Below are 27,393 nucleotides of genomic sequence, written 5' to 3'. Positions count from 1 at the left end.
CACCGGGCCGGCGGATGTGAGCGAGGCGCGAGCCGCCGCGACCCTTGAACGGAGAGAGGAAGTGCTCGGGCATCGCGAGCCGCGCCGCGGGGCCAGGTGGGCTGGGGCGCGGCGGACGCGGGCGGCGGCGGGCGCGGGGCTCGGGAGGGGGTCGCCGAGCGCCACGCAGCTCTGTCGTCACAAGGTGCCGGCCACTTTCGCGGGCGGAGGCGGCCGGGCGGGCGGGCGCTCGGAGAGCGGGGCGGGCGGGCCTGCGGCGGCCGGCGGCCTCGGCCACCGGTAATTGCATCTTTTCCCGGCGTCTCGTCTGCAGAGAGAGCAGTATGTCCGCCGAAGTCCCCGAGGCAGCCTCCGCGGAGGAGCAGAAGGTGAGTGCGCGGGGCCGGGGGCCGGGGGCGCGGGGCCGGGCAGCGGCGCCCCGGGCGGAGGGGGCTGTGCCGAGGCGCCTGGGCCGCGAAGGCGGGACACTCCCTGACCCAGTGCCCGCAGCAGTTCGGGTCCTGAGCGCCAGCGTGCCGCGGAGTTGGAACCTTCGCCACGTCTTTCCTCCGTAGGCGGAGAGCCCGGGATCGGTCCTTAGGCGGGGGACCTGAATTTCCCGCGGCTTCCCTCGGCCTGGGAAGTTTTGTTTTGCCCTTGGAGAACTACGGCCCGGTTGTGTCGTCTGCGTGCTGTGCATCCCCGAGGCGGCGGCGGGTTTGGGCGGCCGCGGGGGGAATTTCAGTGCCCAGCCCCTGTTGGCCACGGCATCTCGGTCGGTGATTCAAGGCGTTAGGCTTCGGTCTCCCAGTCTGCAAAACGAATACCAGTACCTGCTTCGTAGGGCAGTTTGGAGGTTCAAAGGACGGGTAATGGGTGGTATTGAACGCAGTCTGTGTTCCAAAAATGCGAGCCGGTGATCATGGCATATGGTAATCGACTAAAAATCGAAAGGTTGGAATTAAAATCTACCAATTGAGTCTGATGAGGTTTATCATGGAAACATAGGAAGGTTTTGTAAACTCACTTGTAATATCTTTGTTTTGTAGGGAAATATGCCATGGATCGTTGTGATCCAAATTACGAATATATAGGCTCTATATTTTATCTAGGCGAGTGCTTGCCCCTCCCACCATCATTCTGCTGCCCTGCCCTCCATGATAAATTGTTTCCTAAATTGTTAATGGAGCGTTACCAACATTTTCTTTAAAAAATTCAATCTGGCCGTAGCTGGTTTGGCTCAGTGGATAGAGCGTCGGCCTGCGGACTGAAAGGGTCCCGGGTTCCATTCTGGTCAAGGGCACATGCCCGGGTTGCGGGCTCCATCCCCAGTGGGGGATGTGCAAGAGGCAGCCAATCAATGATTCCCTGTCATCATTGATGTTTCTCTCTCTCTCTCCCTCTCCCTTCCTCTCTGAAATCAATAAAAATTAAAAAAATGAAAAATAGAACTTTAAAAATAAATTCAATCTGCATTATCATAAGTAGGACTTTTTTTTTTAACCCTTGGACTTTGTAAGGGGCATCTAAATCCATTCCATGTGTTCTTAACTACTTTAACTTTTCCTGAGTTGGATGGTTCTGTTGTAACATTACTTGTAAAGTAACTGGAGCAAAACAAGAAAACATCTATAGCATAAATAATAGGCCTAATTACTGCATTATTTGGAAATATTCCAATGAAACTGTGTTGAATATTTCTCACATTTTGTAAAAAAAAAAAAAAAAAAAGGACTATGGGGGCAAAAAAATATATAGGTTAAAGAGTAAAATTTTTACAGGCCTACTAAACATCTCTTTTTATTGTTAAATATTTGTTATGGTATTCATTATTGCTTGGGAATTAGAAACTCAGAAAAATAAACTCATTGTCTGTGCTCTCTTGTCCTAAATCAATCTGTTTTGACGCCCGATGTACAATAGTACACTTGTCATTTTGAGATTTGTTAGTATGTTGCCAGAGTGTAAAGTGCTGATTTCTCCGGTATAAATGCTGTAAGTTGGAACAGCCTAATACTATGTTTTAGCAATGTTAAGGATATCTTGAATATTTTCTCTTGAGTGTCTACGTGAAAAAGTTATTTCAGTCCTTTGGTTTTAGGCTTGGTGTCATTAATACCAAAGAGTGTTAGTAATATAATGTCCCTTGAATTAAGGATTGGCTGTAGATGTTGAGTGACTGTAACATGGATACCATTCCTAAACATGAGGAAAATGTGCAGAGTCACTTCTGTGTTCCTATGGGCCAAGTCACCTGTTTTTTTCTATTTGGAATTATAGTTAGATGACCTAAAACATTGGATTATTGTCTGTGTACCCAATTGACCTTTCAATTAAAATCAAAGTGTTCAACTAAAATACCTTTATAATTTCATGGTACATCAGCCTCTGAAAAATTAAGGCAAAGAGATGAGTCCTGCATGGAGTAAGAGCTAGATCACTATTTCTCTACCTGAGAAGTCTGAGTACCCTTTTTAAGAGAAAAAAAAATCAATAGAACTATTTCTTATTGGAATATTAAATATGCTCAAGCATAAAAATAAGTATAAATGCATATCTTTTATACCACTCTAAAACTAAAATTAAATACAAACAAAACCAGTTTAAACTATTATTTCAGAGTCAACATGGAATTTTGGTGAAAATTTCCAATGTATTGAGAATATGGTAGCAATTGTTAAAGTTCAGGAGCTTTTTGAGTGTGGCAAGTTAACACTTTCAAGACCATATGATGACTCAGTTCTTCTCATTACAGGTATGTTGTGTGGTTATTTAACTGTAGAGTCATAGATACATTATTTAAATTGTAATTCAACTCTATTCTTTTCTCATCTTGGACAATAGGAGTAATACTGCTGAGTCTGTAGTCATAAATGAAAGCCCAGACAAGGAAGTCACATAGCTCTACTTAGATATGAGATGGATAATCTTTTAGATTATCACTGACGTGGAAACAAAATATTAAACAAGTGTTAGCAAAGGCCTCATGGGTTTATTATCTGGAAACTCCACTTTGAATACTACTAAGCTAAGACAGACATGCTCTTTGGTTGTGGGGGTGAGGAGGTATGTGGAGACTTAAAATACATAATTGTGTTTTTATTGAGAGTATCTTAAGCTCAGGGACGTTTATTTAATTAGTTAGTTATAGAGAAAGAGAGAGAGACATTGATCGTTGCCATATGCATGACGGGGTATCAAACCCACAACTGGGCATGTGCCTGACTGGGAATCTAACCCTTCACCTTTTGGTGTATGGGATGACATTCCAACCAACTGAGCCACACCGGCCAGGGCAGGGACCCTCTCATTTGTCTTTTCTCCTATATCACCTAGCATAGTACCTGGCATTGTTCAGAAATGTTGAATGAATTTTTCTCAGAACTTTTCACTTGAAACTATTGCCAAAGTATTATTCTAATACAAATGGCAATGCTAGCACTACAGTTAAAAGAGAGGGGTGGGAGTGGGGGGAGAGAGAGAGAAGAACCCTAGCTGGTTTGGCTCAGTGGATAGAACATCGGCCTGCGGACTGAAGGGTCCCGGGTTCCATTCTGGTCAAGGGCACATCTCTTGATTGTAGACTCAATCCCCAGCCCTGGCGTGTGGGTGGCAACCAATCCATGTGTCTCACATTGATGTTTCTCTGTGTCTCTCCCCCTTCCTTTCCACTCTCTCTCAAAATCAGTGGAAAAATATCCTCAGGTAAGGATTAACAAAAAAAGAAAAAGGAGAGAAGAATAGACCATTCTATCTAATAATAGAGTACTATGCAAATAAACATCACTCCTCTACGCCCATGATTGGGCAGCGGGAGGCTGGGGGGCGGGACTCGGGGTGGCCTATCCAGCCATTGAGAGGCGCCCCTGCGCCTCTCAATGGCCGGATCTGTCACCGCTGAGGGGAGACCCCTCAGCGTTCGCGGGTCCGAGCGGTGGCAGCGGATGGGGGTGGGTCTGGGTGCCGCCGCCCCCGGAGAGACCCCGCCCCTGCCGCCGCTGCCGCTGCTGCCCCAGCGGCGGCAGGGGCGGGGTCTCTCCGGGGGTGGCGGCGGCGGTGGCGCCCGGACCCGCCCCCATCAGCATTTGCAGGTCTGGGGCGGCGGTGCCTGGACCCTCCTCCATGCAGCTGCACTGGGGGAGGGCCTGGTCAGCAGCTGCCGAGGCTGTTTCAAAGGCCAAAGAGGGAGGCAGGGCCAGACCTCAGCGGCCGCAGCTGCTGCGGGGCCGGGAAGCCAGGCAGGGCTGGACAGGCAACCTCAGGGTGGGCCTGGGGGTGGGTCCACTGGTGCAGCTTGACAGCAGACAGCAGGGCCTGTTTAGTGGTAGCTGCCAGCGACCCACAACAGGCAAGTGGGCCTGCAGGCAGCACCCAGCAGGGCCTGCTTGGCTGTTGCCGCGGCGACCCGGGAGCAGACAAGCGCAGCTGCAGGCAGCACCCAGCAGGGCTTGCTTGCCCATCGCTATGGTGTGGAGCAGGCAAGCCCCACAGAGAGCAGAGAACCACAGGGAGCGGGAATAAACCATCAGCAGTACATGCCCCGAGGGCTCTTGGATTGGAGAGGGTACAGGTCAGGCTGAGGGACCCCCCGTGCATGAATTTCATGCACCGGGCCTCTAGTGGTAATATAAAAATCTTAGCTTAGACCTACTTAAGTCTTAATGAAAAGGGGAAGGGGAGTTATAAAATAAGTCACAGGGATGTAATGTACAGCACAGGGAATAGAGTCAATAATCCTAACTAATAATAGACAAATATGCAAATTGACCATACATCCGACACACCCACAAGCCACACCCACCATCCAATCAGAGCTAGTATGCAAATTAACCCAAACCAAGATGGCTACAGCCACAGAGAGCAAGGTTTCCTAGGTAACAGAGGAAGCCAAGCTTTCAGCCTGCCCTTGCCGGGCCTAAGCCTCCACTCAAGCTACAAAGTTTCAATTATAGAAGGTAAACAAATTCAAACAAATGGCGGCAGAATGGAGCTTGAGAGAGCAGGCCAGGGTTGCCACCGGCAACAGGGGAAGCAAAGCTTTCCGCACACCCTGGCCGGGCTCACCCGCTTAAGGCAACATAGTTTCACTTATAACCCCAACACAAATGGCTGCCGTCCTCGGAGGGACCCCCAGGCTTGGCTTGGCTCCGCTCCAGGCTACAAAGTTTCAATTGTAGAAGGAAAATAAATTCCAGATACCAGGGCCTCCGCTTGGGTTGCCAGGGGGCGTGGCCGGCCTGCAAACCACCACAGGCCCCTCGCTCAGGCCGCCCCACACCCCAAGGGAAACCCCACCTGATCCGGGACGCCCTTCAGGGCAAACCAGCTGGCCCCCACCCCTGTACCAGGCCTCTATCCTATCTAATAAAAGAGTAATATGCAGATTGATCATCACTGCAACACACAATATAGCTGCCCCCATGTGGTCAAAGATCCTGCCCCCATGTGGTCACAAGATGGCCACCACAGATGGCCAGCAGGAGAGGGCAGTTGGGAGGCACCCGGCCTGCAAGGGAGGGCAGTTGAGAGGGACCAGGCCTGCAAGAAAGGGCAGTTGGAGGTGATCAACCCTGCAGGAGAGGGCAGTTAGGAGTGACCAGGCCGGCAGAGGAGGGAAGTTGGGGGCAAACAGGCTGGCAGCGGAGTGGTTAGGGGGTGATCAGGCTGGCAGGCAGAAGCGGTTAGGGGCAATCAGGAAGGCAGGCAGGCAAGCAGTTGGGAGCCAGCAGTCCTGGATTGTGAGAGGAATGTCCGACTGCCCGTTTAGGCCCGATCCCGGTGGGATCGGGCCTAAACGGGCAGTCGGACATCCCTCGAGGGGTCCCAGATTGGAGAGGGTACAGGCTGGGCTGAGGGACAACCCCCTCCGTGCACGAATTTCGTGCACCGGGCCTCTAGTCTATACTAATAAAAGGGCAATATGCTAATTAAACCGGACATCTTCCGGACAAAGCCACAGTGGTGGGGGCCAAGGCACAGGTGATTAGGGGCGATCAGGCTGGCAGGGGAGGGCAGTTAGGGGCGATCAGGAGCAGGGGGAAACAGTTAGGGGGCGATCAGGCCAGCAGGCAGAGGTGGTTAGGGGCGATCAGTCAGGCAAGCAGGTAGGAGCCAGTGGTCCTGGATTGTGAGAGGGATGTCCGACTGCTGGTTTAAGCCTGATCCCGGCAGTCAGACATCCCCTTAGGGGTCCTGGATTGTAGTGGGTGCAGGCCAGGCTGAGGGACACTCCCCCCCCCCCCCCCCCGTGCACGAATATCGTGCACCGGGCCTCTAGTATTGTAATAACTATGTACAGTGACAGATGGTTACTAGATTTAGTGTGGTGGTCACTTTGTAAGGTATATAAATGTTGAATCAGTATGTTGTATACCTGAAATGAATATAATGTATTTCAACTATAATTAAAAATAAATTTTAACTGCTGTGCCCAGTCAGGGCACATACTCAGATTGAGGGTTCCATACCCAGTCGGGATGTGTATGAGAGGAAACCAGTCAATATTTCTCTCGCATTGATGTCTCTCTTCCTCTTCCTTACTCTCTAGATTCAATTATTTAAAAAATAATAGACTTTTATTGATTTCAGAGGGGAAGGGAGAGGGAGAGAGAGGAGAAACATTAATGACGAGAGAGAATCATTGATGGGCTGCCTCCTGCATGCCTCCCCTCCAGGGGATTGAGCCTGCAACCTGGGCATGTGCCCTTGACTGGAATCGAACCTGGAACCCTTCAGTCCACAGGCCATCCCTCTATCCACTGAGCCAAACTGGCTAGCTAGAATCAATTATTTTAAAAAATGAATTTTTACCCTGGCTAGTTTGGCTCAGCGGGTAGAGTGTTGGGCCTACAGACTGAAGGGTCCCGGGTTTGATTCCAGTCAAGGGCACATGCCTGGGTTGCAGACTCAATCCCCAGTGTGGAATGTGCAGGAGACAACCAATTGATGATTCTCTCTCATCATTGAAGTTTCTACCTCTCCTCCCTTCCTCTCTAAAATCAATAAAAATATATTTAAAAAATAATAAAATAAATTTTTACAAAATTAAAAGATACATATATATATATATATATCTTTCCCCATATATATGTTTTATATATGTTTTTCCCATATATATTGTGAGTTTTTATTATTTTAAAAAGATCTCAATAGCAAGTTTCTTACGAGATTTTATTATAAGACTAGGGACCCAGTGCACAGAATTCGTACACGGGGGCGGGGGGAGGTCCCTCAGCCCAGCCTGCCCCCTCTCACAGACTGGGAGCCCTCAGGGGATGTTCCCCGGGGGCAGCAGGCCTAAGCCGCAGTCTGGCCTCCCTCTGCGGAAGGCAACCGGGCTGATCAGGGGAAGGCACCAGCCCCATCACCCCACTGCTGCAGCCACTGCAGCCGCCAAAGTGTTTTCATCAACATGGATTCCAGTCCCTTCACCATGAAAAAATGACAGCTTTCTTTAGGCATTTTCAAGATGTGTCTTTCATAGGATATGACATTTGTTTCTTTCTTTTTTTTTTTTTATCCTCACCTGAGGATATGTTTCCATTGATTTTTAGAGAGCGTGGAAGAGAAAGGGAAAGACAGAGAGAAAAAACATCAATGTGAGAGGGACACTTTGATTGGTTGCCTCCTGCATGAGCCCTGACCTGGGCCCCGGCCAGGGAGGAGCCTGTGACATAGATATACATGCCCTTGATCAGAATCGAACCCAGACCCTGCGGTTGGCAGGCCGAGGCTCTGTCCACTGAGCCAAACAGGCTAGGGCTGGATATGACATTTCTTAGCCCCTCCAGCAGCGGATCTTCGTTTTTCCTCCAGGAGTGTGGTGGAAAAACCCTAGATCACCTTCTTGGATTCTATTACCCAAGTTAGCAAGAACACTGCAATTGGCGGCGTACAGGGAGCTTAGCCAATGAGCGGTCAGAAAAGGTGTTTACGCTCGAACTGGTTTGACTCAGTGGATAGAGAGTCGGCCTGCAGACTGAAGGGTCCCAGGTTTGATTCCTGTTAAGGGCATGTACCTTGGTTGTGGGTACATCCCCAGTGAGGATTGTGCAGGAGGCAGTTGATGGATGTTTCTCTCTCATCAATGTTTCTGACTGTCTATCCCTCTCCCCTCTTCTCTGTAAAAAATCAATAAAATATCCTATCTAATAATAGACAAATATGCAAATTGACCGCACCTTCACTACACCCAAGCCACGCCCACCAACCATTCAGGACGAGTATGCAAATTACCCAACAAAGATGGCGGCTAATTTGCATATCAAGACAGCGTCGAAAGAAGCCAAGAGCTGCAGAAGGGAGTAAAGCTTTGAAGAAGCAAGCAAGCCGGGGGGAGGAGAAGGGAGAAGCGAAGGCAGGGCCGGGGGTGAAGGGAAAAGCAGGCGGGCTGGTGGAGAAGGCGGGGTGGGCGACAAGGGAGGAGCGGAGGCGGGGCCGGGGGCGAAGGGAAAAGCAGGCGGGCTGGCGGAGAAGGCGGGCCGGGCGACAAGGGAGGAGCGGAGGCGGGGTAGAGTGCAGCAGGAAATCCTATTGCAGGATTTTTCCTGCAACGGGAACGCTAGTATTTTTAATAAACGAAAAGGTGGGGGAGAAACCAAGATGGCGGCATAGGTAAACACCTAAAATGCTGCCTCGCACAACAATTTCAAAACTACAACTAAAAGACAAAACGAACATCATCCAGAACCACAAGAAAGCTGGCTGAGTGGAAATTCTACAACTACAAGGAAAGAGGAAAGCACACAGAATCAGAGGAGCTGCAAAAGGCTGAGGTACGGAGACACGCGCGTGGGCGGCTGAGTGCCTGGCTGGCTTTCTCTAGCGGGAAGGAGACAAAAGCTCCCTACTGCGCTGAACCCCAGTTCCGACTGCACTGAATCCCAGTTTCAGGCGAGACCCTGGGGACCCAGGCTTATACGGGGGGAATCTGGACTCTCAGGCGGAAACTCAGGGGAGCCGTGAAAGGCAAAGGTCTGGAGGCATGCATGTGAGTGCGCGAAGAGAGGACTGACTGCTGAGTGCCGCTAGCTTTCTCTAGCGGGTGGGAAACGGAAGCTCCCCCACTACGCTGAACTCGAGTTCCGGACGAGAATCTGGGAATCCAGATTCATTGGGGGAGAAACTGGACTGTCTGGTAGCGGGCGAACCTCGAGGGCGGCTTACTCGTAGAGGTGCTTGCAGCGATTACCGAGGGACACTGAGACCCAGGGGCATCATAGGGCAGGGCTGACCGGAAGCCAAGACTGTCTGCTCAGCCCTGAGACTCGGCCCCATCCAAGCTGAGCACAGAGGCTTTTGCAATTTTGCAAGTCTTGTCTCATAAGCCTGTCTCCATCACAGAAGTTCTCCCGGCGTAGACACAGCTGATCCTCATAGCCAGTTGGCCTGGAGGTCACTTCCTCCCAGTGATACCAACAACAATCAAGACTTAACTACAACAAGGCTGTACACACAGTCCACAAGGGTGCACCAAGAGTGTCCACCTCAGGTAACTGGGGAGGCCGACCCACTGGGCCATATAGGACACCTAGCACACAAAGCTACCCTAGCAACTCAGGAAGCAGCGAAAATGCGGAGATAAAGAAACAGATCACAAATGAAAGAAATGGAGGAAAACAAACGACTGGATATAGAGTTCAAAACCACGGTTATAAGGTTTTTCAAGAATTTCCTAGAAAAGGCCGATAAAATTTAGCGAGACCCTTGTGGATATGAAAAAGGACCAACTAGAAATTAAACATACACTGACTAAAATAAAAAATATTATACAGAGATCCCACAGCAGATTAGAGGAACGCAAGAATCAAGTCAAAGATTTGAAATACAAAGAAGCAAAAAACACTCAACCGGACTTTTTTCTTCTAAAGCAAAAAGGAAAAAGAATCCAAAAATTTGAAGATAGTGTAAGGAGCCTCTGGGACAACTTCAAGCATACCAACATCCGAATTATGGGGGTGCCAGAAGAAGAGAGAGAGCAAGATACTGAAAACATATTTGAAGAAATAATGACCGAAAACTTCCCCCACCTGGTGAAAGAAATAGACTTACAAGTCCAGGAAGCGCACAGAACCCCAAACAAAAGGAATCCAAAGAGGACCACACCAAGACACATCATAATTAAAATGCCAAGAGCAAAAGACAAAGAGAGAATATTAAAAGCAGCAAGAGAAAAACAGTTACCTACAAGGGAGCACTCATACGATTGTCAGCTGATTTCTCAACAGAAACTATGCAGGCCAGAAGGGAGTGGCAAGAAATATTCAAAATGATGAATAGCAAGAACCTACAACCAAGATTACTCTACCAAGCAAAGCTATCATTCAGAATTGAAGGTCAGATAAAGAGGTTCACAGATAAGAAAACGCTAAAGGAGTTCATCACCACCAAACCAGTATTACCGTATTTTCCGGCGTATAAGACAACTGGGCGTATAGAAGATTTTCCTGGGTTAAAAGGTCGTCTTATATGCCGGAAAATACGGTATGTGAAATGCTGAAAGGTATTCTTTAAGAAGAGGAGGAAGAAAAAGGTAAAGATAAAAATTATGAACAGCAAATACATATCTATCAACAAGTGAATCTAAAAATCAAGTGAATTAAAAATCTGGTGAACAGAATAAACTGGTGAATATAATAGAATCAGGGGCATAGAAAGGGAGTGGACTGACAATTCTCAGGGGGAAAGGGGTGTAGGGGGGGCAGGAAGAGACTGGACAAAAATTGTACACCTATGGATGTGGACAGTGGTAGGGAGGTAAGGGCAGAGGGTGGGATGGGAACCGGGTGGAGGGGAGCTATGGGGGAAAAAAGAGGAACAACTGTAATAATCTGAACAATAAAGATTTATTAAATTTAAAAAAAAATAAAAAAGGGGAAAAAAAAGAAAAGGTGTTTACTCTGCAGCTCATGTGCAGAGGACCCCCTGCATTGTGTCCACTGGGCTAGGGGCGTGTCCCCACGGCCCGGGGAGGCACGCCCCGAAGGCCAGCAGCCAGCCCTGCATTGTGGGTGCCCGGCTGGAGGCGTGGACCTGGGCTGCCACTTGGCGCTGGTGCACTCGCCCAGCCCTTAGCCGCTTGGCACCTGTGCCCATAGGCCCAGAGTGGCCGGCGGCGTTCTGGGACCCCAGCCACTCAGGGCCTACGCGCGGGCCTACAGGCTAGGAGCGGCCTGGGTCCTGAGGATGTTCCCGGGTCCCAGGCCGCTTGGTGCCTGTGTATGCAAATTAACCCTCCATCTTTGTCGGGTTAATTTGCATACTCCTGATTGGCTGGTGGGCATCATGGAGGTACAATTTGTATCTTTCTCTTTTATTAGTGTAGATTGATTAAATCAAGTTAGTAAAGTCTTGGAGGAGACTAACTCAAGTAGAATTTTCAACTATATTATTTCTGTCAGTTTAAAAGATATGGTTGGGCCAAAACCGGTGTGGCTCAGTGGATAGAGCGTCAGCCTGTAGACTGAAGGATCCCAGGTTCGATTCCGGTCAAGGGCATGTACCTTGGTTTCGGGCACATCTCCGGTGGAGGGTGTGCAGGAGGCAGCTGATCGATGTTTCTCTCTCATCGATGTTTCTAGCTCTCTATCCCTCTCCCTTCCTCTCTGTAAAAAATCAATAAAATATATTAAAAAAAAAAAAAGATATGGTTGGTCCTGCCTGGCTGGTGTGGTGCAGTGGTTGAACGTTGACCCATGAACCAAGAGGTCACAGTTCAATTCCTGGTCAGGGCACATGCCCATGTTGTGAGTGTGCAGGAGCCAGCTGATTGATAATTCTCTTTCATCATTGATGTTTCTATCCCTCTACTTCCTGTCTCTGAAATCAATAAAAACATACGTGTATATATATATTTTTGTTACTTCTCACCCAAGGATATTTCTCCATGGATTTTTAGAGAGAGTGGAAAAGCGGGGAGGGGGGAGACACAGAGAGAGAAACATTGATGTGAGAGAGACACATGGATTGGTTGCCTCCCGCATGCACCCCGACCAGGGCAGGGAATCGAACCTGCAACTGAGGTAAGTGCCCTTGACCGGAATCAACCCAGGACCCTTCAATTTGAGGGCCAACGCTCTTATCCAGTGAGCCAAATAGGGTAATAAAAACATATTCTTTAAGGAAAAAAAATATATATTTTTAGTTCTTTTTTGAGTGGTGGAAGAAGAGAACTAATATTTAAATTTAAAAGTGCAGTTAATACTATCATTTTCTGGGGCTGTTTTGACAATACCTTTGGTAACTAAAAGGCTTAAGAGTGTTTTCAGTTCAGAGCCCAATGTGCTAAAGCTATCAGGTGTTTAGATAGAAAGTTCCTTAGCTTTATTGAAACAGTTGGAGTGTATATCGTTGTATTTGTTGAACTCCCATTAAGTGGCAGGCAAGCAGCAAGGACTTAGGATGACTAAGGTATTTTTCCATAGAGGTTGACAGTATTAGTACCTTTCTGTCAATATCCCAAAGGATTTGTTGCTTTCATTCATCTTTTCTCTTTATTCATAAACCAGTGCATTGGTGAATATATTGCTTGGCAGATAGAGGAGAATTTGCTTAGAGGGGCCAGATTTTTATTGCTAGTGTTGCTGTGTAACTTCTCTGCTGAAGGCTAAACATTGGTATCAGTCCATGACAGACTACAAAATAATGCTTAGTTATTGAATGTCCTTTGATATGTATGTATTTATAACTTATACCCCACCTATTTACCGAAAGGATAGCTAATGTATTTCAATAGTCCAATTCACAAAAATGCAAGTGTCTACCATTAGTAAATGTTAGGCCTTGTGTTAGTATAGAGTATACAATGAAGATTATTTGGGGCCAGAGATACTTGTCAAGAGGGTAACTGTGATTTAAAATACAGTTTTAAATTATTTTTTGTACATCATAAGCATATCTGTTAGTATATCCTGAATTTCTGCTTTCTCAGTTTGTTCCTATATTCAAAAGTCCCAGAATCCTAATGGTACTTCTCCTCCCTCCTCCCCCTCAAAGATCAGCTAAATAAATCCACTCACTTTCCAGCACCTATTACTAAAAAGTAGTAAAATTGCTGTGTAACACAAAGGCTTCTTGGAGAATAAAATTTCAAAACCAGATTTGAATTTTAAAAAATACTTCTTGATTAAGCATGTCATTTCCCCCCTTTGTTGAACCTCTCTATTGTATCTTTGTTTTCTGTTTCATTAATTTCTAATTTTTCTTTTCTCCTATTCTCTTTCGGTTCCGTTCTTTGTCTGATTTCTGAAGTTAGGTGCATATAGCTCATTGAGTTTTATTTTTCCCCTCTAATATAAGCCCTTTAGGGGACACTTGTATCCCACAGATATGTTACATGTTTTTTCTATTTTCTTGCCCTTCTTCTCCCCCTCAAAGCCCGCCCCCCCCATTGATTGATCTTTCTTTCATTTTACCCCCACTAGAAGTTACATACTTTGTTTCTGTTATTTAAATGGTTCCCCTAGAAATTTTATCATGCCTCCTTAACTAAACAAATTGTTAAATGAATATCATCAATCCTTTTCTAAACAATACTTAGAACACTTATACACTTAAACTCTAAAAATACTGTGCTGTTAAATAGTATTTTTGTTTGTTTGTTTGTTTGTTTGTAACCATACATATTAAGACTTTAAAGTTAGAAAAATATGTCAATAAAGCTGGGGGAAAAGTAGAAAAGTGAATAGTTTGTCAGTATACATGCACATACCAATTTTTTTGTTTGCTCTTTTCTTCTATATCTCAAGTCTTTTTAGAAATTTATTTTCATTCTAGCTGAAATAAATGTTCAGAAATAGCCCTGGTTGGTGTGGCTCAGTTGGTTGGAGCACCATTCTGTGCACCCAAGGGTCATAGGTTCCATTCTTAGTCAGGGCACATACCCAGGTTGCAGAACCTATCGATGTTTCTCTCTCTCTCTCTCTCTCTCTCTCTCTCTCTCTCTCTCTCTCTCTCTCTCTCTTCCCCTCCCTCTCTCCTTTCCCCTTTATTTCCCCTCTTGTAACTCTTCCACTCGCTCTACAAATCAATTAAATGTATTTTTAATTGATTTCAGAGAGGGAGAGAGAAATAGAAACATCCATTGGGATCAAGCCTGTAACCTGGGCATGTGCCCGACTGGGAATCCAACTGTGACCTCCTGGTTCATAGGTCGACGGTCAACCACTGAGCCACTTTGGCCAGGCTCTAAAAATCAATTTTTAAAAATTTAATGTTTAGGAATTCCTTTGAAGGATGTTCAGAAACATGCAGTCACACCAAACTCTGTGTTCACTTTTGCATTTTTTTAAAAAATGACTCTAGGGATAAATTGTTTATTTACCTGAATTTATCTTTTGGTGTCCTATCTGGAGGATAGAAACCTATTTGGGTATTTTAAACAGAAAGGGTGTGCTTTACGGAATTAGTTTACAAATTATTAGAAGGGATAGAAGAGCCCTAACCGGTTTGGCTCAGTGGATAGGGCGTCGGCCTGTGGACTGAAAGGTCCCAGGTTCAATTCCGGTCAAGGGCATGTACCTGGGTTGCGGGCACATCCCCAGTAGGAGGTGTGCAGGAGGCAGCTGATGTTTCTCTCTCATCGATGTCTCTAACTCTCTCCTTTCCTCTCTGTAAAAAATCAATAAAATATATTAAAAAAAAAAAAAAAGAAGAAGGGATAGAAGAGCAATGGTTCCAGTGGTGAGGGAAAGCTGTTGACTCTGCAAGAGTGAGCACTATTCTGAGCCCAATGTTCTCCATACCCACTCTCGTGTAGCTGCTACAGTAGCCTCAGGTTATCTGCTCCATGACCCCTACAAGAGCTACTGCTACATTGTTAGTGGCATCACCATGAACAGAATAGATTCATTCTTGCTTGCTTTTTAATCTGGTGTAGGTACCACTGGCAGAACCTAATAAGAATGTAGTTGGGAAAATGTCATTTCAGGCTTCTAACTAGAGATTCAGGGGAGTTTTTAGAGAGAAGGGTAACTGGGCTGAATGCCAATGGACCTAGTCTGCTACCTGCCATGTTATTTATGCTTCACTCCACAAGCACATCTGTAGCTGTGTTGGAGGATTGTTGAGTGTCCAACCAGGCATTTGAATTTGCTTGCCAGTGAGGTCCTAGAACTAACTATCTACATCTGCAGAACATCAAGAATGTTTCTTTATGATCCATGAAAAGTATTGATGGTATTTACTATGTTTAAAAATGTAATTTACTATGTTTGGTCATCTCTTCTCCCTTTGGTGTTAAATGCAGCTCAAATTATGAATCCAGCTACAAATTTTCATCTAGCAGGGACTTGCCATTGTGTTACATATTTGGCAAGAAAATTCAAGTAAATCCATTCTCAACCTAAATTTTCTTTTCAGCTCTAGTTGCTGTTTTGCCCAAAACATCCTTCTATAGTATATTATTTTATTAGCACCACACTTTAACCAACTGAGCTAACGGGCCAGTCTATAGTATATTATTTTAATTGAATTGAGCATGCTTACTATTATATGTAAATATATATAAACGTATTCCTTATTGAGAAAGTTAGGGAATGCCAGGTAAGATGGCATATGCTGTCCAATTTTTCCCTCCTGATATAATATGAAGAAAACCTGAAGAAACACTGCAATTTAGGGAATGTTGCTGCCCCTATGCCAGAAATCTTAGATATAGAAAACCGATATTCATATCAAAGGAAGAAGCATAGAGTGTTTATTTCCTAGGTCCAAGAAAGCTGGATGGTTTCAGTGGAAATGTGGGACTCAGTTAACACATTTGAAAGCTTGAATTTGAAAGTTCTGGGACGAAAGGCTGTAATCAGGTTGGAGTCCTTTCCAACCCACATCCAAATTTAATGTCCAGCAATTTAAAAAACAATTTTACAGTGAACTCAAGTGTAGGTCCTTCCTCCCAGTTCCACTTCTGAATTGTAACACTGCTAATACCCTGGGGCCATAGTAGATACCTGAGTGAATGCTGAGACATGGAGAAGAAACTGCAGTGACCCAGCCCACCCCCTAAATTGAGCTGGTAATCTTAAATTTAAAGTTAGTAATAAGGCAAAATCACATATAACTAAAATCCCCCTTGAAAAATCCCAACGAAGTCATGATCATATTGGAAACTTTCCCATCTGTTCTCAGTAGGTCAAGTATTCACTTGGTTGTCTGGTGCTTGAACAGATGGCTGGCTGATTCTTCAGGTGATTGCCAGCTGAGGAGTAGGGTTATGTTGTAGAGGCCGAGTTTTTCAACCCTAGATTGATAAACAGTACATAGATATGCTTGCACTCTGAAAGACACTCAGGGATTGAGATCATAGGAATGCATCACACACCTCACACTTCAACTCGCTGGGGCATACCCTTTAAAAAAAATGTTTTCAGAGAGGAAAGGAGAAGGGAGGGAGAGAGAGAGAGATACATCAAAGATGAGAGAGAATCATTGATTGGCTGCCTCCTGCATGCCCCCAACTAGGGATGGAGCCTGCAACCCAGGCATGTACCCCAACTGGGAATCAAATTTTGACCTCCTGGTTCATAGGTTAATGCTCAACCACTGAGCCACATTGGCCGGGCCTGGGGCATAACCTTCTTGATGGAATGACTGGCAGAATCACTGATGCTCTTTAGAGTCTTATCTCTGGCTGAGTACACCTAGTTGAATTTTGTGTGCATCAAGTGAGTGAATTATATGACCACTGTAAAGAGACTAAAAATCAAAATAGATGTATGAAACCAGCCTAAAAGGAGGAAAATAAACACTTAAAGCAGAAAGGAGCATATACATAAGGGAAACCCCATAGAACAAGTATATTTGACAACAGCTGCTTTTTTCTCAAAATCCTCTAAGACTGAAAATGAGAAGATGTAACAACACATGAAGCTGTTCAAGATGAAGGAGATATTGATGATATATAAGGCGAATAAAGCTGATTATAAAACATGTATGAATATAATTTTGAGGAAATTAGTACAAAGTTTTTCCTTCTCTTCCTAGATTGATAAATTGTTTACTTGCTAGCTTGACATTTATGGATTTAACATTCCTGCTTTTTGACTATTCATAAATAACCTGGGAGAATTGGGATATGCAGAGGTGTGTCATTTTGCTGAGCTGGTATGTAGAGATGAGTACATTAGCTAGAAAGTGCACCTTGCCATTGCCCCGCCTCCCTTATCAGGGTAGTTCTGTTTTTGTTGATTCATTCATTCTTCCACACTTCTTGCCATAAAGCAATAAACACTGCTTCTTTATAAAATATGGCTCTTGGGAAGAAACTAGACTATATGGTGTTAAAAGTGAATAACCTTGCCCTGGCCAGTTGCCCTGGCCAGTGGTTAGAGCATTGGTCTGTGCACCAAAGAGTCCTGGGTTCGATTCCTGGTCAAGGGCACATACCTGGGTTGTAGGTTTGATCCCTGCCCCAGTCAGGGCACTCGCGGGAGGCAACCAATAGATGTCTCTTTCACATCGATACCCCCTTTTTCCCCTCCCCACTTCCCTCCCTTCCACTCTCTCTACTAGTAAAAATAAAAAAATATGTCCTTGTGTGACGATTAACAACAACAAAAAAAGTGAATAGCCTTAAGATATTGACAGTCATTGGCCAGAAAACACATTTTCATACATTAAAGAATGGAATGTTTAGCATGAATAAGGTCATTAATTATGGGGCATAATTAGGTAATAATAATACACATATACGAAGACTGATGAAGATGATGTTTCTCTCCGTACAAATGTCACAGTCTTCGGTATTGAGTTATTCAGGAAAAAAATGTGCTGGTAACTAAGCTGCTGTTAATTTGTATTAAAGAATCTCAGGAGCTTCCAATTATGCAGGATTTTGGATAAATAGGTGATCAAAAATACCTTTTGTATTTTAACAGTATTAAGATGATTTTCCATATATAGGCAAAGAGTTGATGAATTCCATAGAAGGTAACTGACTATAAATGTATTACACATGACTCACAAGTAATGGCAAGCAAGACTTCAGAGCTGAGTTACCTTGATATTTTTATCCAGTGTGTGGGGTGTTGCACATGCATCACACAGCTATAATAGAGCTATCACATGGATCATTGGGAAAAAGAAGATAGAGATGTTTTAAAAGCTTCTGTGTTTGATTTCTTAGTCAGATGCTGCATTATTTGGCATTAGACAACTAAAATCAGAATCCAGGACTTGAAAGGTGAATTATTTTAAATAATTGAATTGTAATAAAGAAGTAATTTATTTAACATTTTTTTCAGGAAATGGAAGATAAAGTGACTAATCCAGAGAAAGCTGAAGAAGCAAAATTAAAAGCAAGGTATCCTCACCTGGGACAAAAGCCTGGAGGTTCCGATTTCTTAAGGAAACGATTGCAGAAAGGGGTAAGTTCTTTTGTCAGTCTTCAAATACTTAAGCTCTATAAACTCAGTGTGCCGATAGGGATTGTGATATGGGTATCTGCGTATATAGCTTTGTGTGTGTGTGTGTGTGTGTATAATGATTTTTTCCCAGTGTTTTAGCCTATTCATCCTATGATAAGAATTAAGAATCTAGGACTCTTTTATCACTTTTAACTATAAATTATTTCAAGCATGTAGAAAGGTTAAGATAATAATACAATAGAACCCATGTACTCACCACACAGATTTAACAGTTTTATGTCTTGCCATATTTACATAAGTTTTATCTTTACAAGAAAGAAAATGTAGATATACTTAAACCTACCACATGTGTTTGTATATCACCTTTCTCCCTTCTCTCCAAAAGCAACCACCATCCAGATGCTGGTATTTATTCTTCTGCTCATGTCTTTGTGTTGTTGTTGTTGTTCTTAACTTTTAACTGTTTTCAAGGTGATTTCTACATAATATCCAAAGACTTAAAATACTTTTTATTTGGATGAAATGGTCACTTATAAAAGCCTAGCTTACTATTTCCTTTACATAATACATTTCACAGTCACTCTGATATAATTTATTCATTGTAATTTTAGTAGTTCAAATTATTGAAAACATTTCAAAATCTTATCATAGTTGGTGAGGTAGAAACCATTATTTCTCAATAATGAGATCTGAATTGAGATCATGTTACATGCTTGTTCCTTAGGTTTTTCTTTTTTTCTTTTCTAACGCCTTCCTTTGTTTATAAAAAATTGAAGGACTCCATCTTCAGTCTAAGCACATTTAAATGATTTGCCATATATAGAAGCAGGGAAAAATGAAATATTGTTTATTGAATTAGATGCCAAATCATGTTTCTCCCTAAATGAATACCTTAAACATACTGGTATCTAGCCCTGCCTGGGTTAACTCAGTTGGTTAGAGCATTGTCTCTATACGCCAAGGTTGTGGGTTTGATCCCTCGTCAGGGCACTTATAAGAAGCAACCAATGAATGCATGAATAAGTGGAACAACAAATCCATATTTCTCTCTGTCTCTCTCTCCCCTTTTCCCCCTCTCTCCCTCTCCTCTCTCTAAAATAAATAAATATTTTAAAAATATTCCGGTATCTGCAGCTTGATTACAAAAATATGTCTGTATATATATTTGCTATAGTTGTATATGCATTATTTTCTCAAATCAAATTCCAAGAGGATATTTTTTCCAGCTTTATTGAGATATAATTGACATACAACATTGTATAAGTTTAAGGTTTACAATGAGACTACTTGATACATGTACTTACTGTGAAACACCATAATAAGTTAACATATCCTTTACCTCACATAATTAAAGCCCTACTCTTATTAGCAACCTTCAAGTGTACAATGCAGTATTGTTAATTATAGTCACCATACTGCACATTAGATCCCTGGGACTTATTCATCTTGTAATTGAAAAGAACTTTCCTGGCTTTAAAGAAGCTAACTTATTAATAATAGTTTAATGGTATTTTTCTTATCTTACATGAAAGAATAATATTCACAGCTTTGAAATAATAGGATGACAAGGGAGAATTATACCAAATATATAAAAATGTAAAACCTTTGTTTCATGAGAAGTAATTTAATGGGGCAATTATTACAAGAATGATAGTTAATATCTGTAATATATAAAGAGATCTTTCAAATATACATGAAAAACATTAAGGAGCCCCTAAGTAAAGGATTTTAACACGAAATATAGTTATTAAAAACTGAGAAAAATATTTATCCATGATAGAAACCAATGAAATATAAATAAGAACAATCATACCATAGCATATATACAACTAAATTAGGAAAATATTTAAAATATAAAATAATACCCACTGGTGAGGGTGAATGTTGCTAATATACTTTAAGTTTGAAAATATTCTTTGTATTTTTTTTTTTAATATATTTTATTGATTTATTACAGTGAGGAAGAGAGAGGGATAGAGAGTTAGAAACATCGATGAGAGAGAAACATCGACCAGCTGCCTCTTGCACACCCCCTACTGGGGATGTGCCCGCAACCAAGGTACATGCCCTGACTGGAATCGAACCTGGGACCTTTCAGTCCGCAGGCCGACGCTCTATCCATTAAGCCAAACCGGTTTCGGCATTCTTTGTATTTTTAACTATAATTAGAAGCAGCACCATTATTGAAGAGCAGAGAGAGTTATATTGTGATAAGTCAACAAAATGGTATCTTGAAGTTAGTGTAAGTAGTTGCAAATGAGAAAATGCCACTGAATCAAGAAATAAATTTGAGAAGATTGGTTAGATATTATTTATATGAGATCCGTTTCTGTTTTTACTGTACTTGTTAATATTATAATGAGATGCCAAGGGTTGACACCTATTTTAGGCTTTTAACAATATAATGTGTACATAATGACCATATAGACTGTCAGCTGTGTGGAATATCGAGAAGCAGTCTTCTACTCCATTTGGGGAGTTTGTGATGTTCTAAGAAAACTGAGGATCCAGTTATAAGAAACATGGTCTAAAAGTTCAACATTGTCACTTAGACGATCACTTAGTGTCGGTGCAATGATAAGTATTGATATAAGTGTGGAGCCTAAATTTGGGTGGGAGGAGGCTTTTATAAGATTGTCATCCAGATGATCCAGCTAGGTTTTGTTAATTTTTAAAGATTGTCACTTAACACAAAATTTAAAAATTGATAAAAATGACTAATATTGTCTTCTTAGGCTGTATCTGTCTCAATATGAGAAACATTGATCTAGTTTACTCTGTTACCTAGAAGAAGTTATAATTGTTAAGCATTGATTTTAGTTTTGCCTATAGCCACACAAAATAAATTTAATTCCTTTTCCCCACACAGAGTAGCCTGATCCTACAGTTAAGTGAGATCTCCTTGAACTTTTGCTCACTATAAAATAGGTATCATTAGGAATTGACTTTATTACTTTGGGGAAAATCTGCCTAAAATTTGCACTGTGTATTAAATATTTCATTTTGTGCTTTTGACTCAGTAAAAATTTGGTAGGTCACTTTGTTGTCTAGAGGCTAGTAAGCTTAGGTATAGCTCTCTGATACAAGTAGTGCATAAGAAGTTCTGGCAGAAAGCCTTAGAAAGGACTGGTCCAAGTTTCCTTGTTACTGCTCAATGTGTTACATGTATAGTAACACATGAAAAATGATGTTAAACTTCAGACCCTTTGACCTTACTTCAGATCTTGCTTATCAAAGAACAGACCCTGGAAGGAGGCAGCCAATGGGACCTTTTCCCAGGCCACTCAAGTCTTATACTGCTAAGTTCTGAGTTCCCAGTTACTTTATTCAGCACATGAGGTATTCCTGAAGTCTCAGAGAGAATATTTGCTTTTTTCCCCTTCACTCTTTGTCTAGGCCCTCATCTCAAACCTGGATTATTCCCTCTTTCCTCTTCCGGACTGAGGTTAGTTTTCTCTCCCTTGAGCACCCATACCACCTTAAAATAGTAGTATAATAATTGATTTATTTGACTGTTGTCCATCTCTCCCCAGGACAACACAGTGCCTCTATATATCAAGCACTCAGCAAAGGTAGGCTAAATATGATAGGTAGAAGTCAGAACCCAGGCAAAAATTCATCTGTGTTCACTGTGGAACAGATTACTGAATGTAGATTACTATGTAACAGTTGATCTTTAGCTTTCATTCCAATTTCTATTTTAATGATTGTTGTTACCTTATTCATCCCTCCAACTACAAAGAGCTATTTTGTACATATTTAGTATCTTAAGTGAAAAATGGAGGTGTAGGATAGGGATGTGTATTTTAAGTGATAATTAATTTCTAGTAGGTTTAGTTTTACCATTATCCTAGTATTTATATTTTAACCTTAATTTTTATTTTAGTGAACTACTCTGGTTCAAGTAAATGATATAAATCCTTACAGAAATGCTCGTTCTAGATAATGGTACAGGCAATTATAAATAACTAGAGGCCTGGTGCACGAAATTCGTGCACGGGGGGGGGGGTGTCCCTCCGCCCAGCCTGCACCCTCTCCAATCTGGGAGCCCTCGACGTCCCTCTCACAATCCGGGACTGCTGGCTCCTAACCACTCATCTGCCTGCCTTCCTGATTGCTTCTACCCGCTCCCCTGCCAGCCTGTTTGACGCCTAACTGCTCCCCTGCTGGCCCGATCACCCCCAACTGCCCTCCCCTGCCAGCCATCTTGTGACAATGTGGGGATGGCCATCTTGTGATGACATGGAGCTGGCCATCTTGTGACGATGTGGGGGTCCACGATGTGGGGGTGGCCATCTTGTGGCAGCCATCTTGTGATGACATGGGGGGTGGCCATCTTGTGACGTGAGGGTCAATTTGCATACTACCTCTATTGTATAGGAGGATCATTTTAATAACTATAAGATTTATTGAAAGTGGGTGGCACATCCAAAACTCAGGTAGGTGAATTATGTATTTTATTTTCAAAATAATTTAAGCAAGAATATCAATCTGCTTTTTCCACTAGTAAATGAAAGGCTTGCATTTCACTCTTTAAGTCCAGGACTGTTCCTTCCTGGGTGGATTGATAAGGAAGTTGATGTCAATCCTGAGGCTTCTATACTAAAACCAGAATGATATAAGCCTAAAGAAAGGGTTGTTGCCTAACTTCTTAGTTGGCTGACTTGTGGCAAAGATAGCTATTTCATCTAATTTTTGTTTTTGTTTAAATTTTGTTAGAATAACTTATACTGGCAATATAGAGTCGCATCTTAAACCAGTGTAATTGCATATGAAAGCTTTTAAATTCTCTGAATTTTTTTTTTCTTGTAGCAAAAATATTTTGATTCTGGAGATTACAACATGGCTAAAGCGAAGATGAAGAACAAGCAACTTCCTGCTGCAGCCCCGGATAAGACAGAGGTCACTGGTGACCACATTCCCACTCCACAGGACCTTCCTCAACGGAAACCATCCCTTGTTGCTAGCAAGCTGGCTGGCTGATTAAAAGAGCTGAACTGCATGAATCTTCTAATTCCCATTGTTTTTCCTTAATATGTCACTCCCCGCTTTTTATTTCCTTCCACTCACAAAGTCATTTGAGAGTGACAGCTTTGCAGGTAGTGGTAGTGTGTGCTACTATTGTAAGGGAAGATACATGTGAGAGTTTTTGATTAGTTTAACAGTGCACTGATGAAGAGAACATGTTAGAGCAGCATAAAGTAATCTACTTGAAAATAATTGTATATATTACCTAACTGCTAGTGTAGGGTGGTCCTAACAACTACCAAGCAAGTTTTACAATTTTAATGTTTTGGCTTTCTTTAATTCATCCTAATTATAGCTTTGTAGGTTACTCTTATTTAATTAACCTCTATTGTATTGATTTCTTTGATATCTTCCTTTTGGATTTTATAAACAGAGGTTTAAGACCACAAGTTGGACGAAAAGTCACATACTTCAAACACAAATAGATGGGGCTCCAAAAGATTTGTATTTCTGTGCTTGGACTTGAATGGCCTTAAACCTGTTTCAGCTTTAACAATAGAAGTTTACTTGGGCAATATTTGCCCATTCTGGTGTAACTTATGTGACGCTAGTGCTTAACAACTGCCGTTGAAGCTAATATTCTTCTTCAGTTCTATAGTTAGAATACCTTTTGTTGTTAAAGATATGAATGAAGTATGCATGTGCATCGACTGTTGAATTCACTTTTGTGCCATTTTTGTAAATATAATAGTTTTGCACAACCTCTCACAAATGTCTGTATTAATTTCATATATTAAAAAGTAGATGATGTGCCAACCAGAAGCACAAAAGTTCCTACACAAAACTCTGTATGTCATTAAAGCTTTTGTATAGTAAAAGTAGTTTACAACCCTGGGCTTATAGAATACCAAACTGACATCTTTGCTCAGTCTGCCATAGACTTAAGCTTTTTCATTTGTTACTAATATCCATGACATTCAGTGGCCTTGTGCAAATATGATATGTTGCTTAGGCATATCTTTTGTCCTATGCAGAACATTTCATTTTGACTTTTAGGAAAATTGCAATTCATGTAATTTATATAAACTTTTTAAATGTAGAAACTTTTTACTTCCACAGTCAGTTTTTGGGGACACTAAAATAAAAGGCTTCAATGCTCTGCCTCCTGTGGCCCCTCCCTTCTTTTTTTCCTGCTTCTTTGACTCAAATCATATTGGGCTGTGCTGTTCAGTCTGTTCGGAAGCATAGTGTCTATATCCTTACTCTTGAAACTTGCTCTGCTGAATGCTGGATTTTATAATGATGTTTTCCTTACAACATTTTAGTTAATTAACCATTGTTATTCCTATATTATTAGTATTTGACAGTTTAAATAAAAGGAACTTTATAATGAAACAAGTTCTTGAGAAGACTGGCCCGGGAACCTATGTCAGGATGAGCTGAACTCTGGTAAATAATTTTAAGAAATTCTGATGAGCTAAGTGAATTAAGCTTGTGACGATTAATGTACATGATAGGTAGAACATACTCATATTAAAATATTTAGATGTCTTGCTTCTTATAGATGTCACTTTAATAAAATATCAATTTATTTTTACTTGTGTTTTTATCTAATTAGTAAGAACTTTAGCAGACTTTATTAGGACAAATTTACTGCTCTTATAGGAGCTCTTCTCATCAGTAGTTGTAATGTTCTAGTGTGATGAGGATCATAATCAGATGATACTATTTTTCTCTTCATCCTTGACTTGCACAGGGCCTCCCTTCTTTTGGGTCCAGGCACCTAAATCATCGTAGATGGTGCTTTGAGTATAGCACCTGCACTTAAAAACAGCCTAATGCTCTGAAAGCTCACTGATTATCTTTGTGCTCTACCCACCCCAAAAAGCAGAAAAGAACAAAATCAGTAATGTGTTAATTGTAATTTTAGGAAATGGGAACAAGTAGGGTATTCCACAATACCTATAATTATTGCAGGATCGATTTAAGAATTACAAAATAGTGCTGGCTTTGGCACACATACACTAAAATTGGAAAAATAGAGGTTAGCATGGTCCCTGTGTAAGGATGACAAGCAAATTCATGAAGCGTTCCATGTTAAAAAAAATTACAAAATACTCCAAAGTAGAATTTCTGCAATATCTAGTTTTCTTAAATGAATATGTGCAAGCTATCACCATTAAATCTATGCATCAGAGATGAGTCTGAAAGATCAGAGAGACCATATTATTCTTGATCATGATAGGACTCCTGCTGTGATTTGCGACAAGTGATGTAACGTCTGCTTGAGTTTTAGTTTGTAAAATACAATGCTAATATTTAACCTACCTCAAAACTTGAGGATCTGTGAAATACTGAATAAGTGCCCAAAATAAAATATTGTTGATTGTCTTTTTATTAAAAATTTCCTCATTAAACCAACCTGCCTTCTGTAAAGTCACAGTGCTTAAAATCTCAGGATTTTCCATTAGGAAAGACCTGTCATTAAGGATTTGTAGGTATGATTGTTTAGCCTCCATTATTGGTGCTTGGGATGGAGAGGTTTTAGTTTTCTGTTTTTGGTTCACCTCAATGCTCAGTTTGCTGAGGACATTTGCAGATCATTTCACCATTGCTAGAATGAAGATTTTGACTAGATGAGCTCAATCATATTCATCCATTTCTATGATTGTAGAGTTGTGTTTTGAGAGATGGCTACTTTTAATTGTCCTGTTCATTATAAACTAGAAGCCTGATGCACGAAATCCGTGCAAGGGGCTTGGCCCCTGCCGCTGCTGCAGCCGCCTCTGCCCCTGCCATCAAGGCTTTGTCTGGAAGGTTGTCCGGAAGGACATCCAGTCTAATTAGCATATTACCCTTTTATTATTTTAGATGAATGCGGACGTAAAGTGAAGATAAATACTTCATGAACATCTTGGATAATGTCTGAATAAATTACCTGTTTCATGTCTAGTAGCTCCTACTGGATAGTACAGTTTTGAGAAACATGCCAGTTTTGAAAGCTACAGCTGACTAAAGTAATTATAGTTCTTGGCATTTGGTATAGTAGTAATGCTTGTTGGATTGTTTTTGATGAACTAGAAGGAGCATATTTGCAGTCTATTTACTAGTTAGTCAACTCTTTTGTGCTGCTGACCTGGTAAGGCCTCTACTTGTTTTACTTCAACAGTGGGAATTAGTCACTCTTTTTACTTGATGTAACAAAACCATACCTCTGAATATTACTGATACTTTTTACTAATTTGGATGTATTCTTAGTCCAAATTAGTGATGTTGTATTAAAGTTGAAATGTAATCTCAACTTAAATTGTGCTCTAAACTTGGTGTTTGGTGAGTCAGGAGCAAGGAAGCCCATAGGAAGAGCACATCTGAGTGGCGACTAAAACAGTTTCTCTGGTGGCCTTTTCACGTTCCCCATTGTCCAAACACATGTCCACTCTTTTTCCTTTTTCACCTCATTTTACTGAGTCCCCCATCCTGACTTATTTAAGTCCCTGATGGCTTTCATTAAATGGTATTTAGGGCTTGAATTATCAATTTTTACTACTGTTCCCAATAGGTTACAATTAAGGACACATTTTTAATTTTCTAAAATACTATCTTAATCTGAATAATGACTAATTTGAGCCACTATCCCAATTCTGCAATTCAGTATACACTGCCAGTCTTCCCCAGCACACCTTGTAAAATTGAGATGAAAAAAAAAATCGCATTCTGGTATTGTTAAGAGTAAAAACACTGATTTTAATAGTTTCAGTCATTTAAGTAGGTAGGCCTATACGTTTTATTCTGCAAGTCACTGGTGGTCATGATAACCATTAATGTGTGTTTGTATTATTTTTCAACTAAATAGCATTTGAAAGGAAATATCTAATTCTTTTAATATGCCCTCAAATCTGTTACCACATCTCTTATTTGTGATGCAATAGGACACTTTGTACTAAAAGGGCCAAGAGTAAATGCCTTTTTTGTTGAACATGTCTGTAGAGTTGGCAGTTAATGCTGAAATTTGTCCAGGAGCCCTTCCAAAGTTATACTTGTGAAATATACAGAAAAATAAATTGATTTACTTAATTTCTACTGA

General features: G+C 42.0%; 1 protein-coding gene across 2 annotated transcripts; it reads left to right on the top strand.

Moving 5' to 3' along the window:
- ARPP19 (cAMP regulated phosphoprotein 19) lies at positions 1 to 27,393 on the top strand. Of its 2 annotated transcripts, XM_079767660.1 has the most exons (4): positions 2 to 96; positions 314 to 368; positions 18,219 to 18,341; positions 23,154 to 27,393. In XM_079767660.1, the coding sequence occupies exons 2-4, from the start codon at positions 324 to 326 to the stop codon at positions 23,322 to 23,324; spliced, it is 339 nt and encodes a 112-aa protein (XP_079623786.1). In that variant the 5' UTR covers positions 2 to 96; positions 314 to 323; the 3' UTR covers positions 23,325 to 27,393. The 2 variants fall into 2 exon arrangements, with proteins under 2 accessions (XP_079623787.1, XP_079623786.1); XM_079767661.1 differs by lacking the exon at positions 314 to 368 and having other exon boundaries at positions 1 to 96.

The sequence above is a fragment of the Cnephaeus nilssonii genome, assembly GCF_951640355.1.
Source record: "Cnephaeus nilssonii genome assembly, chromosome: 4".
Classification (NCBI taxonomy): domain Eukaryota; kingdom Metazoa; phylum Chordata; class Mammalia; order Chiroptera; family Vespertilionidae; genus Cnephaeus; species Cnephaeus nilssonii.
This window is presented reverse-complemented; position numbering and strand designations above follow the sequence as displayed.

Coding starts and splice junctions, on each gene's coding strand:
- ARPP19 (XM_079767660.1), top strand. CDS start 324: ATGTCCGCCGAAGTCCCCGAGGCAGCCTCCGCGGAGGAGCAGAAG. Junction 369..18,218: donor CCTCCGCGGAGGAGCAGAAG/GTGAGTGCGCGG, acceptor CATTTTTTTCAG/GAAATGGAAGATAAAGTGAC. Junction 18,342..23,153: donor GGAAACGATTGCAGAAAGGG/GTAAGTTCTTTT, acceptor TTTTTCTTGTAG/CAAAAATATTTTGATTCTGG.